We start from the raw sequence: 16765 nt of genomic DNA, 5'->3' as shown, positions 1-16765 counted from the left end.
TTTTCTGCGTGGCAGCTCCAGCCACTCGTCCTGATCAGAGCATCATCCCATCCTCTTCAGTGCTTCCCAGAGAAACAGCAAAGCTCAGGAGATCACCCCAGGAGAGATCAGCCACGCAAACTGAAACATCTCCGAAAAGACCCTGGGCACAAACCTTCTCCAAAGCAGAAGCATCAAAGTTTCCCAGTCACATGGGAAATAAGTGGGCTGGGTTTATTTACATGGGGCTAACCCCACATCACATGCTTTTGAAATAATTTCCAAATAGATCTCCTACCTGAGGGATGAAGAAGCAGGAAAATTCCGCTTAATTCATCTCCTAGAGCATTCAAGCAGGAGAGGAGCTGCTGAGACAAGCAAATCCTGTTGTCTTTACACCAAACCCACTGGGAAATCGGGACTGCCCGATGGAGGGAAAGCTCTTTTTGATATAGCTAACCGTGGTTGACAGACCAGAAAGCTTTGCATGAATGCCTTTTCAAACAGCCCAGAGCTTTAGGGCATGAATGTGAGATTTGTGTGTCTACCAGCACCATACCAAGATTAGGGAAGTTGCCCATATGAGCTACTCCAACCAGAAAAGACAGCGCTTGCTAACGCTAACCTGGGAAGAGACAGGCTTTTGTTCCCAAACCACCAAACGAGTCTTGCCACAGCACGAACAGTGACCAGGCTGTTGTGGGAAAGTCTGGCAGGAGAGAAAAGAGAGCACAGCTCCATCTGGGAACACCTGAAGCAAAGCTTATGTATGAAACCTCACGCAAAGAACAAAGATGATGTGCCCAAGGGGGACAGACACCATCTGACCACGGTGGTTGGCTGGGACATCAACTGCAGAATCAAGTTTAACATAGCGGAAACCTTGCCCATAGGAGGTCAAGGTTGCCTTGCTAGGGAGTCACGAGATGCTCTAACCAACTCCATGCTCATACATAAATGGCTCAAATCAAGCTTGGCACCTGAGACAACAAGGCCTTACTTGCAACCACTGTAGGATGTCTTCAAAACACATTTTTGGTGGCCTTTTTCCAAATTTTAGCTGCCCTTTACGAGATCCAGGGTTTCACACAAACCATCTCAAGAATGAAAAATGACACTTCTCAATGACACAGATCAAGAGACCGCTTCCACAGGTTGTAAGATAATGAGAAGGGAGAGCTAAATCATAGCACAACCTCTGGAAAACAAGACAGTCCTGTTGTTCGGAGGTACAGAGAGGAGTGAAAACCACAAAGGGGTTTAGAAGCAGCCTGGATTCAAACAACAGCTCTGAGAAAGAGAAATGCTCACATCCAAACAGAAGCTACCGTGCCCTATCTAACAACGGCTGGGAATTCTGGAACTGAATGCCCACTATGTGTGGAGTCAGACTGTTTTCATGTTATACACAAAAGGAAAATTCGAAGTGAGAAATACTCAGTAGAAGACACGTCAGAAAAAATTAATTTTGAAATAGCCAGAGACACATGGGGTGACACAAGCTCAGGGAGGTTCCCAGGCTGGAAAGATGGCCAGGGGACCATCTCATCTACCTTGCTTTTAACTCAGTCCCATGTAATCAACACTTCTCCATGTAGCTCTGTCAGAAGTGCCTGGTTTTTGGGTTCTTTGGGTTTGTGGGGTGGTTTTTTTCTTGTCTGTTTGGTTTGGGGGTTTTCTTGTTGTTGGTTTTTTGTTTGTTTTGGGTTTTTTGGTTGGTTGGTTTTGGTTTGGTTTTGTGTAGATTGAAAAGTATCATTTAGCACTGCTCAAGAAAGGCTTTCTTGATATTTCAAGTTCCTCAAAACACTGCGATCAACAAAAGTACCCCTCTTAATTTTTTAAGAGGGTAGTAATTTTCAAAGGATTGCATTATTCTCAAGGCCACACCAAAGCCAAGGTGCTAATTTGCCTTTGTCCTTTCAAATGTCTTCACTCTGACACCAGGTTCTATTTAAAGCCTTTCTAGCAGTGAAACCCCATGCATCACTGGTCATTCCCACTCATCTTCTCCATGAGGTGAGAAGTGCACAGATGATCAGATCCCTCTGGAAACATGCACTGGGTTGATGCCCGAGGTCAAATGGGTTTGTCTCACATAAGGAATCAAGGTCAGCAAGGGTTATTAGTCCTTGTGCAAAGCAGCTTTACCCTTACAACAAGCAAGGACAGCTTGTAGTAATATCACAACTGCAAATTCCAAGACTACTAAAACCAAGTTACAACTAATTTTATTAACATTAACATCTGCTTCTCATGATTTTGCCTCTTTGGAGAGGATACTTTCCCATTTCAGCTGATCAGAAGGCTGGCCCCATCTTCACAGTCTGATGATAGCACCTTCACCTCGTTAACTGTCTCATTAACTAAGGACAAGAGAGTCACCCCGATGGGTCTCACTGGGACAAAACCAGACCAATTCCACAACCCAAAGCAAAACACGTTTCTGCAGTCGTATACAAGGCACTTCAAAGTTTCCATGACTCAGAGCTATGAGGTGGTACCCTGTTAAAAAAAATAATATTGTGGCTTAGCAGAATCAGCCCAAGGCTGGAAGATGTGGGTTTTAATGCTGGCTCTGCTGCTGCATCATGGAGTAACAGCAACCAAGAAATTCCCCAAAAGTTTAAACTATTTTGAAAGTACGTGGGGTTGACACACGAAAAAAGTACCTGAGGACTCCAGCAAAACAAGGGCATAAAACATTACCCCTGACTGTACTGATGTGCTTTCCATCTTTACAGAGATAGCACTCATCATACACTCATCATGCTCCACCTCTGCCTCCCCCAGCACCCCTCCGATCTCTTAGCAGATCATTTTACCCCTACTCCTCCACAGCTGTGGAGGTTTGAGAGAACATAATGGTGCTGCATGAAACAACCCCTGCAAGCACCTTGTAAGGGAGTGAGGCTGAGAAGAGAGATCCTACTTCTTATTTTGACTTCTGAAATTATGATCATGTATACACCTAGAAGTGCACATCTTAGAAATAATTTGTTTTGGAATTAGCTCGATCACAGCTGGGGAAAAGTCTCAGAGCCAGAGCTCCATGGCTGCAGACACACACCAATATTTGAATAGCATCCAATATCTGAATTTTGGGTTGAAGCGGAACTATTTGAACATCCCATGACATGGGAGAAGGCCACCAATTCCTCCCTCATTCTCCTCTGTTATTTTAATCCAGCTACACGTTCTCTCAACTAGATGTCTTCCAATGATTTGGCCTAATATTTAAGAAATACAAATGCATTTCAATACTTAATAAGCCATTTTTTGACAGGGTCCTAACAAATATCAAACAGGGTTTCTTTAGCTTGGAGCAGAGGAGCCTGAGGGGTGCCCTCATTCCTGGGTCTCCATTTGGAAAGGGCGAGTGTCAGGAGGAAGGAGCCAGGCTCTGCTCTGGGCTGTCCAATGCCAGGACAAGGGGCAATGGTCCCAAGCTGGAGCACAGGAGGTTCAAGCTGAAGATGAGGCCAAAGTTTGTGAGTGTGAGGGTTCTGGAGCATGGCCCAGGCTGCCCAGAGAGGTTGTGGAGTGTCCTTGTGTGGAGACCCCCAAAGCCCTGGCCGTGTTCCTGTGGGACTGCTCTGGTGATCCTGCTGTGGCAGGGGTTGCACTGGGGGAGCTTTCCAGGTCCCTTCCAACTCCTCACATTCTGGGATTCTGTGAAATTCAGCTTATCAGCAGCCTCTAGAAGCAGACAGGAGCTCAAGCCAGCTCCTGAATGAATGACATTTAAAAAAACCCAGTTAATCCATTGCCACCTGTCTTTATTTTGTGAGCCACCCAGTTGGACACAGCAGTCCCAATTAGCAATTGGCATGGCCAGTGCTACCTACTGCAGCGCTAATTAACAGCACATTAGTTCTTCTAAACATACCCAGATCTTTTGACAGCACACAGCACAGGGAGGGGAAAGGCAGGAGGAGAAGCATCTCTGCTTACCCTCAGTCAGATATTCCCCAAATCCTGCTCATCCTCCCCATATATAATATAGTGTATAAATCACTCCTGCTCATTGAAGTGTCTTGGCTCTCAGGAGGGGAAGCACTGGGTACAAACAGACCCCACAGCTTCGCAGTCTCCTCCTGGAGAGGGCAAACTACAAATACAACACACATTTGTGATCGAGTGTCCTACACTTAGAATTAGGTCTCTAACTTCAACTAGGGCTTGATCCATCAGCCAGGCAAGTTTCAACCCAGTGCTCTCAAGCCAAACAAAAGTATTTCAACTGTTACACACCAATTTCCTTTCCCACCTCCCCTCTTTCTTTCAGTAGATAACTTAGGAGCTGTTTTTTTCCTCCTCACTTCTAATATGACTTCCTGCTATTGGCAAATAAGCCTTTTGGAAAAAAAAAATCCTCTTTAATGTTCTTCCTTGGGGTCTCAGAAGAACAGAGTATTTTCACTGTGTTTAACAAGCACGGCTGCTGCTTATCATGCAAAATTCACTGACTTAGGATTTAAGTGTTTTTTGGAACGAAATCAGGAGACAAAAAAAAGCCTTGCAATTTCAGTAAGTCAGACTCTGCTAAGTCCCTAAAAAAAAAAAATATATAAATCCCCTCCCAAAACCTGACAACAAAAATACCTCAAGACCACAGGATGAGATGTACCATTTGCTGAGGAGCACCTGAACACTCCCAAGGACCGTCCAAGCATTCCCATTAAAGCAAAGCAGCAAAATTGTCTTCTTCACAGTCAAAATTCACATAGACATTACAGCAAGCCTCTTCCCACAGAGGTTTCGCACTTTTAATTGTTATTATCATGTATTTATTTGCAAGATCGCCTCTCCTCGTGGCCAGGTAACAGTCTCTTCCACCCAGTGCCAGGCTGCAGGACCAGTTGTGTCAGTTCTTCAGCCTTCCCAAGGGCCTAGGCTGAGCCTCAGCTTTGACAACAGAGATGCAAAATTAAACCTGCTCCTGCGCTCCTACAACTCTTTCAGTGCTGGAACAGAAGGAAAACTCATTTTATGATCATTAACCAGCAGATGCATATCAAGAGCGTTCAGGTAAGGGTGCTTTAGTGACCCCACATCACTGCAGCTGAGCAGCAGCCGCTCTTTTTTCCAGCTCCACTGCTTTTCCTGTTCTGCTAAACCTCAGTATTTCCCAGCCCTGGCTCGCTGCCCACTTTGATTTCATACCCTGCACAAACCTCAAAGTCTGAGCACATTATGAAGATATTTTCCCCTCGCATCAGTGCTGCCATCAGCGTTGCTAATAGCTGTGGTTTCTCCTCCCATTGGGCTCGCAGACTTCTGAAGCTGTAAGAGAAAAGACAGCGCACTCGTCTAGAAAGGGATTATTGTTCCTAAATTAATGTTATCATTCACAAGGCTTAACTACAAGAAGAGGACAGAGGGTTTATGTTGGCAAATTAACGCACATCTCAGTGCTGTACCTGCAACTCTTCTGCAAACCAGGATCCTGTTAGGTTGGTCCAGTCTGGAGGTGGATGCTCTCCAGTCCTTCCCAATCCAGTCTGCCCCGGTGCCCAGCATCCTCCTGCACTTCTGAGACCGCTCGGACACAGGACAGCCCTCACCCAAAAGACAACTTAATTTGTTCCCCACTACAAATCTAATTATTTCCAGATCCTCCTCTTCCAAAGTCAATGGTCTTTGCTGTTCAGCAGACTGAATACATGGCAACTAATTCTGAAGTCCTTTCTCCATCTTGGACAGCAGTCTGAACAGTTTAATATTTTTCTATGCTCGGTACCACAACAGTTGGTCTTGGATTTTTACTTCAAAATGAGAAGGTAAGTAAGCAAGACTTTAAAGCAAAGAGAGGTTTTAAAAAACCAAATGGAATTTGCAGCCTCAGGTGCACATTGCTCATAAGCTCAAATAATTCATGAGGCACACAAGTTCCTTACGACACTACTTACTTACTACAGCTTTAGAGGAGCAAATAGGTAGATGCTGTTAACAGAAAAATCGAGAGCGACTGAAGCTTTGTCTCAGCTTCAACTGCTGCAAATTAAAAAAAAAAAAACAACAAACAAAAAACCCCCAAAAAGTATTCACTGCAACTTTGGATCCTACTCCAAAAGGAACAGAAGAAGTAGCTGGGCTTTACCGCAACCCATTCTGACAAAACCTGAAACATGGGGGGCAAGGATCAAGGTCTGACATCTTTACATAGACATTATTTGTCATTATGTTGTTCCTTCTTTCTGGCAATAACTAGATTTAACCCTGATTACAGTCAATGGAACACCAGCTAATGTAACATCAAAGGCTGTTCTCTGCTTTGAAGCCTTGGTTCCACTTTCCATAGCTGTGACAATCTAGGGCTAGAAAGTCATCACTCCCCAAACCGTGCTTTCCCAAGAGAAAAATCAGCAGCCTTGGAGAAATCTTTACAGAAGCGAGCTACGGAAAAAGAGGACCAACACAACCAAAAGTTATTTTTAAATGTCCTCCTTTAAATACAGCTTATGATGGCTATTTACTAGCTAAGCTTAAGTGATCAAGAAAATGCACATTTCATTCATATTTTCTCAAGAGTAATAAACTTTCAGACCAGCTGCAATTTAATTCCCCAAGCAGGCCCTGCTACAAGCACTTTCCAACGCAGCAGGCACATTACTTGTGATGTGTAATTCAGTACTTCACTGACTCTTCAGAGCTAGCACTGAAACTTCAGTGTCCCCAGAATTAGGTTACATTCAGACTTGTTTTGGTAAAAGGAACACTGCTTCATACTCAAGTAAAACACTGTGTGGGTGGAGTATAGTGAAATCCTGTATTTCACAATATTTTAACTCGAAACCCAGCTGCAGTAAAATTTCAGTTTGCTATGCTAAAAAAAGCTGTAACCACAACGAAGCATGACAAGTTTGAAGGTTAAAACAAAACACTTACGGTTTGCTGCGCCAACAATTTAGAGCTGCAGATGATTATCGAACCCCCAAAACCTCACACCCTCCCACTTCAACATGAAAAGTTGGACACATGAAAATAAAAAGCTTAAGTGACGTACGGTAGTTGCGATTTCTAGTCTTTACTGTGTAACTTCAAAAGCTATTATTCTTAAACCTCTGACTACTTTGATAGCACCCAAGAACCTTTTAAAGCAGATATTCATACCTACTTCATGCATTTAAATTCAGCACCTCAGCCTCTACCAGAGCAATTCAGAGCTCCAGATTCAGACTTCACTTCTCCCTGCTGATTACACAGCAAGTCTGAAGTTACTCTGTATGCTCTTTGCTTGCAAACAGTCTCAAACAGGTTAAGTTCTGATTAAACAATGTCCTGAATAAGAACAAGCAAACACCACAGCTCTCACCACCTTCTAGATTTGTGTAGCAGCGCCAGGAAGCCAAAGGACACTGTGCAAGACGCTCAAGTAACAGCAGAGAATGCCCATTTGCAGAGAGCTTACCATCTAGATAGGAAATATGCACAAAAGGAAGTGGGAAATACACAGAGGTGATGCTCTACTACGAATTCTCACAGTTTAAAGATGTAAAAATCCAGGGATTTGACGTTAATTCACTTTTCATTTTTACTTTGGCAGAAAAGGGATGAATTCCTTATGCACCACAGGCATCCCTCATTGAGATACTTGAGCAGGCACTGGCTGGATTTTGAGGAAGAGCAGAACGGCAGCGGGATAAATCAGAAAGGCACTGGATTAAGAAACAGGAGTAGGTTAAAGTTATTCAAGAACTGCCAAAGACATTTAAATAAAACATAGGCAAGCGAACATTTCAAATGCAGATAAATTCCCTTGTTCCACTAAGCTGTAGTTAAATCAGTGATGGAAGCAGAGAGTATTTTAACAGTACTGAGAGAAGTAAAGTTACTTCTACACAGGCAGCACCACAGGTCCTCAAAAACCAGCAGTGTCCTTGTACACTACTTGGAAGTGCACACCAAAAACAGGGTACAGTCAAGATTATTACAGTGTTCAAGGGCAAGCAAGTAATATCACAACACCGAACCAACACACAGAGAAACCCAGTCAGAAGACTCCAGAATTAGGTCACCCCTCTGAGTCAAGTTGCAACCTGCTCGTAAACGCAACGCAGTCTTTCACCCAGACAAGTCTCTCTTATCTCATCGTTTTGCAGGTGAAAGCAAACATCTGAGCTAGCAGGATTAATCTGATTGCGGTAGAAAAAAAGGCAACTGCTTTAATAAACTGGATCTGGAGTAGAAGCCTGGGTCACTAAACACACACAAATCCAGAGCCTCCGCGACAGCTGCACGAGAAGTGATTTTAACATCTGGACTATCCCCTTCTGGCCACAACATGCAGGACACTTAATGCCATTTATTTGGGTGGGTTAGAAGGATTCCTAACCTTCAACAGAAAGTTACTACAGCAAGGAATAAAAAGAACAACCGTCATGAGAATTAAAACTTTTATTAGTGTATTCACATATTAGGCAAATGCAACACGCATGAAGCTTATCTCTTAGGTTCACAAGTTCTACCAATACATTAGTCTACTGGTAAAACTAGCACAAACTGGTAACTGCTTTGCCAATTTATTATTTTCTTTTTAAGGTGTCTGGCCCACATTTTCAAGGCTTGATTTTTGGTATTGCTCCTATAACCTAGCCATTATGGCATAAAAATATCCACCGCTATCATCAATTCAGTCGACTGATTAAAAGCTGTAACACTGGCCACATTTTTGTTCTCAAAGCTAAGTTATCACTAGCAGTACTTACAAAGTACAGTGCTAGTGTAATGGATGAAACAATGGGAACAACAAAGGCAATCCTGCTACTGCCACGATAACAGAAGAATGACAGACAGCTAGATCACAAGATTGTTAGTAAGATGTATATTTTTCAAGTCAGAATAACCCTCCTATACAGTTTCCCAACCCTTCCCCAACCCAGACTTATTTGTAGAATATACTTCAGAAATATTTTTAATATGGTGCAGCTGTAGTGTCCAACGGTTCACAATAACATGCACTGTCATGAAGAACCTAGAAGTCCTCCTTCGCTGGTCATACCTCAGCAACCACTATCCTAGAGGTTTTGCAGAAGCAACTACTTTTAATAACAAGGCCCGTTAATGACATAATGAATGCGTACGATCTGGTACATGAGCTGTACAAAGCCACTCAAGATCAGAAATTTACATTCTGTTACTGAAATACGTTAAGAAGCTGCATCTATTTAAAACCTATACGAAAGAGTCTAGTTTACCCTGGGAAAGGATTTTCCAAGGTATTTGGCTCCACAAACTAAAAAAACCCCATTTTTTAGTGACATCCGTTTAATTAAGAAAAGTACAGATGTAAAGGGTAAGCCAATAACCTCATGTACTGGTTTAAACCAGTATCCAATGCTATGGTAAATTCTCATTCCATGAGAAAAACCACCAATTTCAATGATTCCAGGTAAAAAAAAAAATCCCAAATTACACTAGTGCCAGCAACACTGCTGGCAACAGATACATCAGCTCAGATGGGTAGGGAAAAGTAGACTCCTAGTGTGATGGATACTCAGAATTTATAATATGAATTCATTTTAGGCCCCATTAAGCATATAAAGTGTCTTAAGATTTCACAGATGAATCTCAAGACATTTCTTTTCCTTCCAATGGAGGGATTTTTTTTTTCTTTAAGAAGGCAGCAAAAAGTTAAGCTTTTCTACAAGGAAAGTCTGCTTTTCATGTTTAGGACAACTTGAAAACCTGCTTATATGAAAAATAGAAAATAATAAAGGAGGAGAGTCTTGAAATTTATGAGAGATTTGCCCCAATTAAAAAACAAACAACTATGTATGGGAACTAAAATGAAGAACAGCACAATACTGTGATATCTGAGATCATGATACATTACCTGTACATATACTTAGCTATTCATGTTATTGATAAACCATTAGGACACTCAATTATATACCCAATAAAAACACCATTAAGAGTCTTTAGAACTGTCCCTTCTTTCTGAAGAAGGCATTTCTATACACTAAATTTTCATCTAGTATCAGAGTATAGGAAACAGAATCCACAAGGTGCTTTAATTGATGAGACCTCAAGTGCTGTTTTTCTTTTTTTTTTTCCATCTTTTTTTTTTTAAAAACCTTTTCGGATAGTAAACAGTTCATGGGGACCACACACAAATACTACGACAGACGCGCTGTTATATTAAGTCTGTTGATTGGACTCTGTATTTAGCCCACTGGTAACGGAGGAAGGAGGTTTACGACATGCTGGAGCAGCGTACTGAAGGGGAGCCCATCTGAGTCAATACTTTGTCCAACCACTGTAGAGGTCCGTTCAGATGAAGTTCAATCCAGCAAGGAGTGCTTGTTACTGTTTGCCGCCTAGAAAATAATAATAGGAAAGTCAAACAGCAGCTTCGGCTGCCTGGAAGTTCTCCATCATACGATCAAGTATGTTTCCATCCATATGTACTACACAGAAAGATAAAAGTCTGCAAACATTACCATAACTGTTACTAAGCTTTTTTCTCAGAGACTCTGAAGAGAAAAGAAAAACCCAAACAAAAAGAAAATCAAACCCTGCACAGGCCACATTTGTAAGACACATCAATAATTATGTGCTTATCCATAATACATCAACAGTACTCTGGCTCTAGAGAGTAAGAGCTGCAACGTTTGTGTCAAGTGCCACACCAAAAGCCTTACTTCTAAAAAGAAACTCAAAACTGAAGATTGTCCAGCCACTGTGGTGTTCGCATCAGATAGCTGCGTGCAGCTGTACCACAACCTTCAAGGAGTCTGCATCCGTAACTGGGTTTGAATTTTGTAGACAATTGTTGAGAAATATAGAACAGAAACACTTTGCTCTGCACTGTCAGCGTGGCCAAACAGCATCGTACTATTGCAATCGTAAGGTCTTGCTTCCTGGAGGAATTAGCATGATAAATGTGCAAGGAAACGGCGAGATGTTGTCAGAAAGACTACGTCAAAACGCAGTATGTGGTTACAGTGCGCTAACTGATGCTATCTCAAAGGAACGCCAAACTTCATCTCCGATTTCCTGTAACTCCTACATGTGTTCTGTACTGTGACATCCTCTCACAAACAAGTTAAGTAAAAATTGTGCTTCCCTTGTCTTCTACGTAAACTTGCCTATGATTTTCCACAACAGAAGCCCTTGATTAAACACCGCAGAAAAAGCCTCAGTAAAGCCAAAGGGTTGACAGCCGTAAAAGCTTCACTCACTCTCTCCCATAACCTTGTTTCAGAGACATGTTACACGAAAAACTTCCTTCTCATCTCCAAAGTAAAGAAACTGGAATTGGATGTACTCTGCCTGAGAAATCCTGTTATTTCACTGTACCCACTCCAGGCATGGGAGCTTTCCCAAACTAGACTGGCAAGACTACTGTTGCTAAGCCAGTTTTTCCTAGTAATTCCAGCTATCCCAAAGTCAAAGCAAGGAGGCGTTAAGATTCAAAGGCAGCAGATTAGTCAAACAAACCCAGCCCCTTCATTTTTTACTGTCGGCACTGCAACCCTTCACTTTAAGGAAATCTGTTTATATTAGCAGAAGAACTGAAAAGGCAGAAAGATTAAAGCAGTGAGTGGATGGATTTCAAAAGCTGTCTGTGGTTTCGTATTTTCTAGAAAAAAGTGGCCGGGGTCTGCACTCTTGCAGCACTCTAAAAAACACTGTTATCTTAGACCTGAATGCCTACGCCAAAACAAAGTGATCCAATAAGAGAACACTCTAAACCACAGGAAACATAATTCCACTTAGTCTCCCAAAGAAGGAAGTTCATTATTCCACCGCTGTCAACTCCCCTGCAACGCGTTCCACAACACTTCCTCAAAATGTTGTGACTGGTTCTGCTCAACAGCCCTGGCTCTGTGCTGTGCTGGAAAAGTTGATAAAATCATCTAATTACCTCTGCTTAACTCTCTTCTGAAGAGGATCCTAGACCTGATAGCGTTAGTGTGAATGCTCGTCTGCTGATCTGAGCTTCTACAACCATCCTCAATTCAAACCAACACATCTCAAGCAAAAACCTACAACCTATTTTGCCTACCAACCTTATAAAATTCTACCACCTTGCCACAGCTGCACGTTTATGGGCATATGCCATATGCCTAAAACGTATATAATGCTTTGGCTCTGCCAAAACCTGATAATGAGAAATGTTTTTGACGTAATAATGAAGCGCAGGAGGTTTTAACAAGAATGATGGATTTTACAGAGCTTCCTGGTCCGATTTTGACAACTCAAACTACCTTCATTTAGATTCGACATTGTGTTTGTGGGAGCAACCTCTTTTTGCTTTAATCACAACTGCAGCAAAACTTACAAGTTTAGTAATAATTAAGAATTATAATAATAATATTATGCACCATCTATAATAATAATAATTCTGGAATATTTGTTATCATAATAATCATTTATTAGCACCATTTGTAACAGAGATGTGAAGAAACTAGTTCAGCATTATGTCAGTTATCAGCTTCTGTGCTGTTCTGGCAGAGTTTCCACTGGAGCTTTTTCAACCCTATGATCTCTGAAGGGTTTACAGACAATGAACAACCAACATTCTCCCTCCTTAGAAATAACTTTACCAAAAGTTTCCCCACTGTTTTAACCCAGCACTTCCACTCCATTCACTTCAAGCTGGCTCTATATAATCTGACTGATTAAGCCTTACTTCTCTTATTATTTGAATGTTGTAGTTAAGTGTATACAAACTCCTTTTGAGCCAAATCCAACAGTTCTTTAAACTTGAGCCAGATTCTTTCTTGTGTATCTCTTGCTAACAAAGAGGTACCAATTTATTCCATTACTCAAATTTCTCATTTCATCTAACTAGGCTTTCACAAAATTGGCTTCATTTAGCTGACAAGCTTCCCCCACGTACTGACGCTACTATTTACATGTATATATTTCAAGAGCAGATAAAAGAATCTAAATCCCATGATTCACAGTTCTGTATGGCATTATTCAACTTCAGAAATAATAAGGATTTTTTTAAAAAATCATTACGTATTGCAATAGGGTACTGGTATGTCAGACTTCTATTCTTTCAGTGGACGATTTCTAGAGAGGCTTACGGGATTTGTTTAAAACCCCATCTCTAGATCTCTAGCTCTCCAAAATAATGAAGTCTTTAATGCTGCTCAGTTAGAAGTCAATTCCTTTTCTTCCCAAATTCCCACACTACATTAAAAACAGGCACTGTCCTCAACTATAGTTCTTAGCTTGTGCTAAGTACAGAATACAATTGGAATCTATTAAAAAGTAGATAAAAGACTATTTTTGCCACTCAAAAAACTGGCTTTAGCAGTTTCACTACATAAACACAGTCATCTTACTCCTGCAGAGTTTTTTCCACTGCAAGTTCCAAAATATTGCCACCCCTTAAATGTGTGTTTTGCAGTCGTCTTATTCTTCAGCTCTTCTCATCAGGCACTAGTAGCAACTGCATCCCACACCACAACCTAATAAACTCATTATACTGCACATGGACGAGGACATAGAACAAAACGACTATGTTTAAAAGTAAAGGGTTTCTTTCTTTTCTTACCTGTATTCAGCTCCCCATCCTTTAACAAAGCTCATTCTTATGGTACACATTCTAGTAAGCTGATAAACTGCTTCAAAACCCTGATTCACAGATTGAGCCAGAAGAGCAGCAAATTCTTGGTTATTAAAGATTTTTAGATTGCATCCTATAAAGAAAAAAAGTCAAAATACTTGTGTTTGCTACACAGAAGCCCAAAAATATGACGAAACTATCAAAAGGAAAGCAAATGTCATCCAGTTAGCACATTCACTGGATATTTTTTTACGCGAAACCTTTGGCAGGCTACTAACCTGGTGGAATTTTGCACACGGTTGCAGGATGCCAGCCATATCTTTGATTACAGTTGGGGCTCTGAACAAAAATCGCGCTATCACTTAGGCACTCAGCAAAAACTTCTCCACCGATGTAATAGAGACGTACTCCCCTTCCTGTAGCAAAATTCAAAGGAACTCTACTTACGATATGACCCAAGCAGATTAACAAACAACGGAGCATTTTGTTTCAGAGAAGACCAAGGTTTTTTCTCTACAACAGAAACAGAAATCACTTATCTACAGGACCACGCTGCTGGGCTGACAGCTGCAGCAGGAGCAGAACACAATTAACTTGCATTTTTCTCCCCCAGACACGCAATATTTGAAGAAGCAGGATAATTTTTGGTCACGAGCGAGACAGAATTTTCTAGCCATGCAATGGCTTATAATCAAATCCAAGTTAGAAGGCAGTGTTCAATTACCAAATAACTTTTTCGCTTAAAGAAATACCAAAACTGAAATAAAAATATTAGCTTTGACAGAATTAAAACATGTGCTGATGTAAGCGCTGTATGCGAAGTGACTCAGGCCACTAATGGCAAAGGAGGAGAACACAAGTACACTGCTTCAACACTTTCCACTTACATGCGCCCACAGTTTCACAACCCACTGCATACCCCTTCTCTGTACTTCCTGGACAAGAACAACAGGACTTCATTTATCCCTAATTACAGTAAAATACCCATATAAATCCTATTGTTCACTTTGAAATTGTGATCTTATTCTCCGCGTTGGAAAAAAAAAATCTGTATTGGTTATTTCTAGCGCAAGAGAATTAATGTACTATTGATCTCCCAGTGAAAACTATTTATAATTAACAGGTCCCTTAAAGGCCATTGTTTCTCTTCTCCTTTATCTTTAAAACTATTCTTCAAACAAACTGTGAGCTGTTCTATGAAAAAAGTGACTGCTCCTTGTATTTTTGCTTTTCCTCTTCACTGACCATTTTGATCAGTCAGCACAGGCATAGCCTGGGTTTCTGCACAACTACAATTTTATTAGACAAGCATTTGGATGTGGCATAGAGGGAATCAGGTTTGAACTTTTCAACTTACAAGTTTTGATTTCACCTGAAAAGTTCAACTAAAGAGGCTGAGCTTTTTTACTAAAAGTAAAATAAAAAACTTGTGAATGTTTTCAAGTAAGAGTCCAGAAAAAAAACAAGTTTATCAAAGAATTCAACAAGTCCTACAAATGTAGACTCTGCATTTTATAAATCAGAATAAACTAAGCCACACGTTAACATTTTGTAATTAAAGCTTTATTAATTAAAAAACTATAAGCAACTCTGAATATAAATGCTGGCCAGGGCAGAGTGGTCCAACGAGGAGCCTGAAAGCCAAAAACCTGCCCCTCAAGATGCTTCAGTGCATTGCCTTTTTCCAGAAGGCAGAAGAAGAGAACAGCTCCAGCCATCACTGCATCTCTTTCCAGCTGTGGTAGCAGAAGCTGCTCCATTTCTCCCCGATTTCAGAAGCAGTGACCTCGGTGTCTTTCCACTTCTGTCCTTAGCAAGAGAGACCAAGCTCTCCTTAGCAAACCTTGAGAGAGGAGTTCAACACCTGGCTTCACAAGGGTGAAGGCATCCCAAAACACAGATCTGCCCATCCTACCTGGATCACTCCTGATCATTTAATAGCTAAAATGAAATTAAATAATGAAAAGATCAGAGCTTTTTTTACCTATGTGTCGCCTTGTCATTTCCACTGTAGCATTTCTGTTTACATTAGACAGCAGACCTAGGCAAAATCGTTCTGAATTTGATGGATCTGTAAAGCCATCTACGGTCAGGGAAGGCTGTGATGCATGGAAGGTTTCTCCCACTCTTTGATTCAATTCGTAATATGCTATTGAACACCAAAACGCAGGCTCCGAGTAAGTAACCGGTTGCAAGTCTAAAAAAAATAATTAAAAAATAAGTTTAAACAAAATTTGAGGCTGAAATCTATCTGCCCTGCTATTCGTCTCTTCCAGAAATGACAGCATTAGACTCTGCAAACTACTCAAATGATATTTTGCTTGCTGTCATTTTTACCTACTCCATTAAACAAAATGGATTTCAATATTCCACACAAGGAAAGGAGGAGGGGAAGAAGGGGTGATCTAATCTGACCACAGCTCATGAAGTTCAGTACTTGCATTTTGCTCGACAAAATGATTAAGCTGATGATACTGCGAGAGCCAGACGCCGAGACATTCCTGTTGCCTATAACTTGCAAACATTTTGGCAATGTTAAAGAAAAAGATAAAACTATCAGACACCGAACCACACAAAGGAAAAAATATATTGATATGAAAATTATGTTCCTTTGTATTACACTGTGTCTTACACCCTTTACCTAAAGGTAGCAATAAGCTCCTTTTACTCTCCCCTCCTAGAGCTCAGTATCTTCCCTGTGCATCTTCAGCTTTTCCTGCGCTGCTTCCCCTTTTCACCTCCCCTAATTACTTACTCAGCATTCTGAACAGCATTTCCCTGTCACATCCTGTCACCATTCCTTAGACAAACCCAAGGGAATCTGATCTTCCAGAGGCATTTACACAGACACACAGCAATGGCACCCGATCAAAGCAGGTGGGCGACTCATGTGGGAGCAACAATTGTGTTGTGGTTGCAGATGAAACCGAACATGAGAAGAGCAGCACCCATACAAGAGAGACAGCAAGTCCAGGCACCACTATGGATAGGCTAATATCCTGTAAACTACTTTATAAATGCTATTCCTACACACCCAACCATATTATTCTTTGCTAGAAGCTCAACAGTTATAGAAACAGTAATTATTAACCCAGCACTATTATGGGAAGCCAGCCCAACAGTCTTCTCCTAATACAGCTCTCTTTTACAGTATGTTTTCATTTTCAATGTAATTATATATATAAAGAGGAGTCAGCACACACAGAGAAACAATTAAAAGCATTTCCAGCTTACCCAGGCTATGATTAACTGGGGAGA

The 16765-nt window shown here is 41.2% G+C and overlaps 1 protein-coding gene across 1 annotated transcript; it reads right to left on the bottom strand.

The window, feature by feature from the left end:
• Positions 1-8364: 8364 nt before the first annotated feature.
• LOC104535484 (mothers against decapentaplegic homolog 2) lies at positions 8365-16760 on the bottom strand (the record flags this gene model as incomplete). The annotated part of the gene is made up of 5 exons (XM_010183175.1): positions 8365-10301; positions 13496-13640; positions 13786-13923; positions 15492-15704; positions 16742-16760. Coding segments are annotated over 5 exons (639 nt in total), but the record flags the coding sequence as incomplete, so codon positions are not given.
• Positions 16761-16765: the final 5 nt, after the last annotated feature.

The sequence above is a fragment of the Mesitornis unicolor genome, unplaced genomic scaffold (assembly GCF_000695765.1).
Source record: "Mesitornis unicolor isolate BGI_N332 unplaced genomic scaffold, ASM69576v1 scaffold8384, whole genome shotgun sequence".
NCBI classification, from domain to species: Eukaryota; Metazoa; Chordata; class Aves; order Mesitornithiformes; family Mesitornithidae; genus Mesitornis; species Mesitornis unicolor.
The sequence above is the reverse complement of the archived record's forward strand: the minus strand, read 5'-3'. Positions and strand labels throughout refer to the sequence as shown.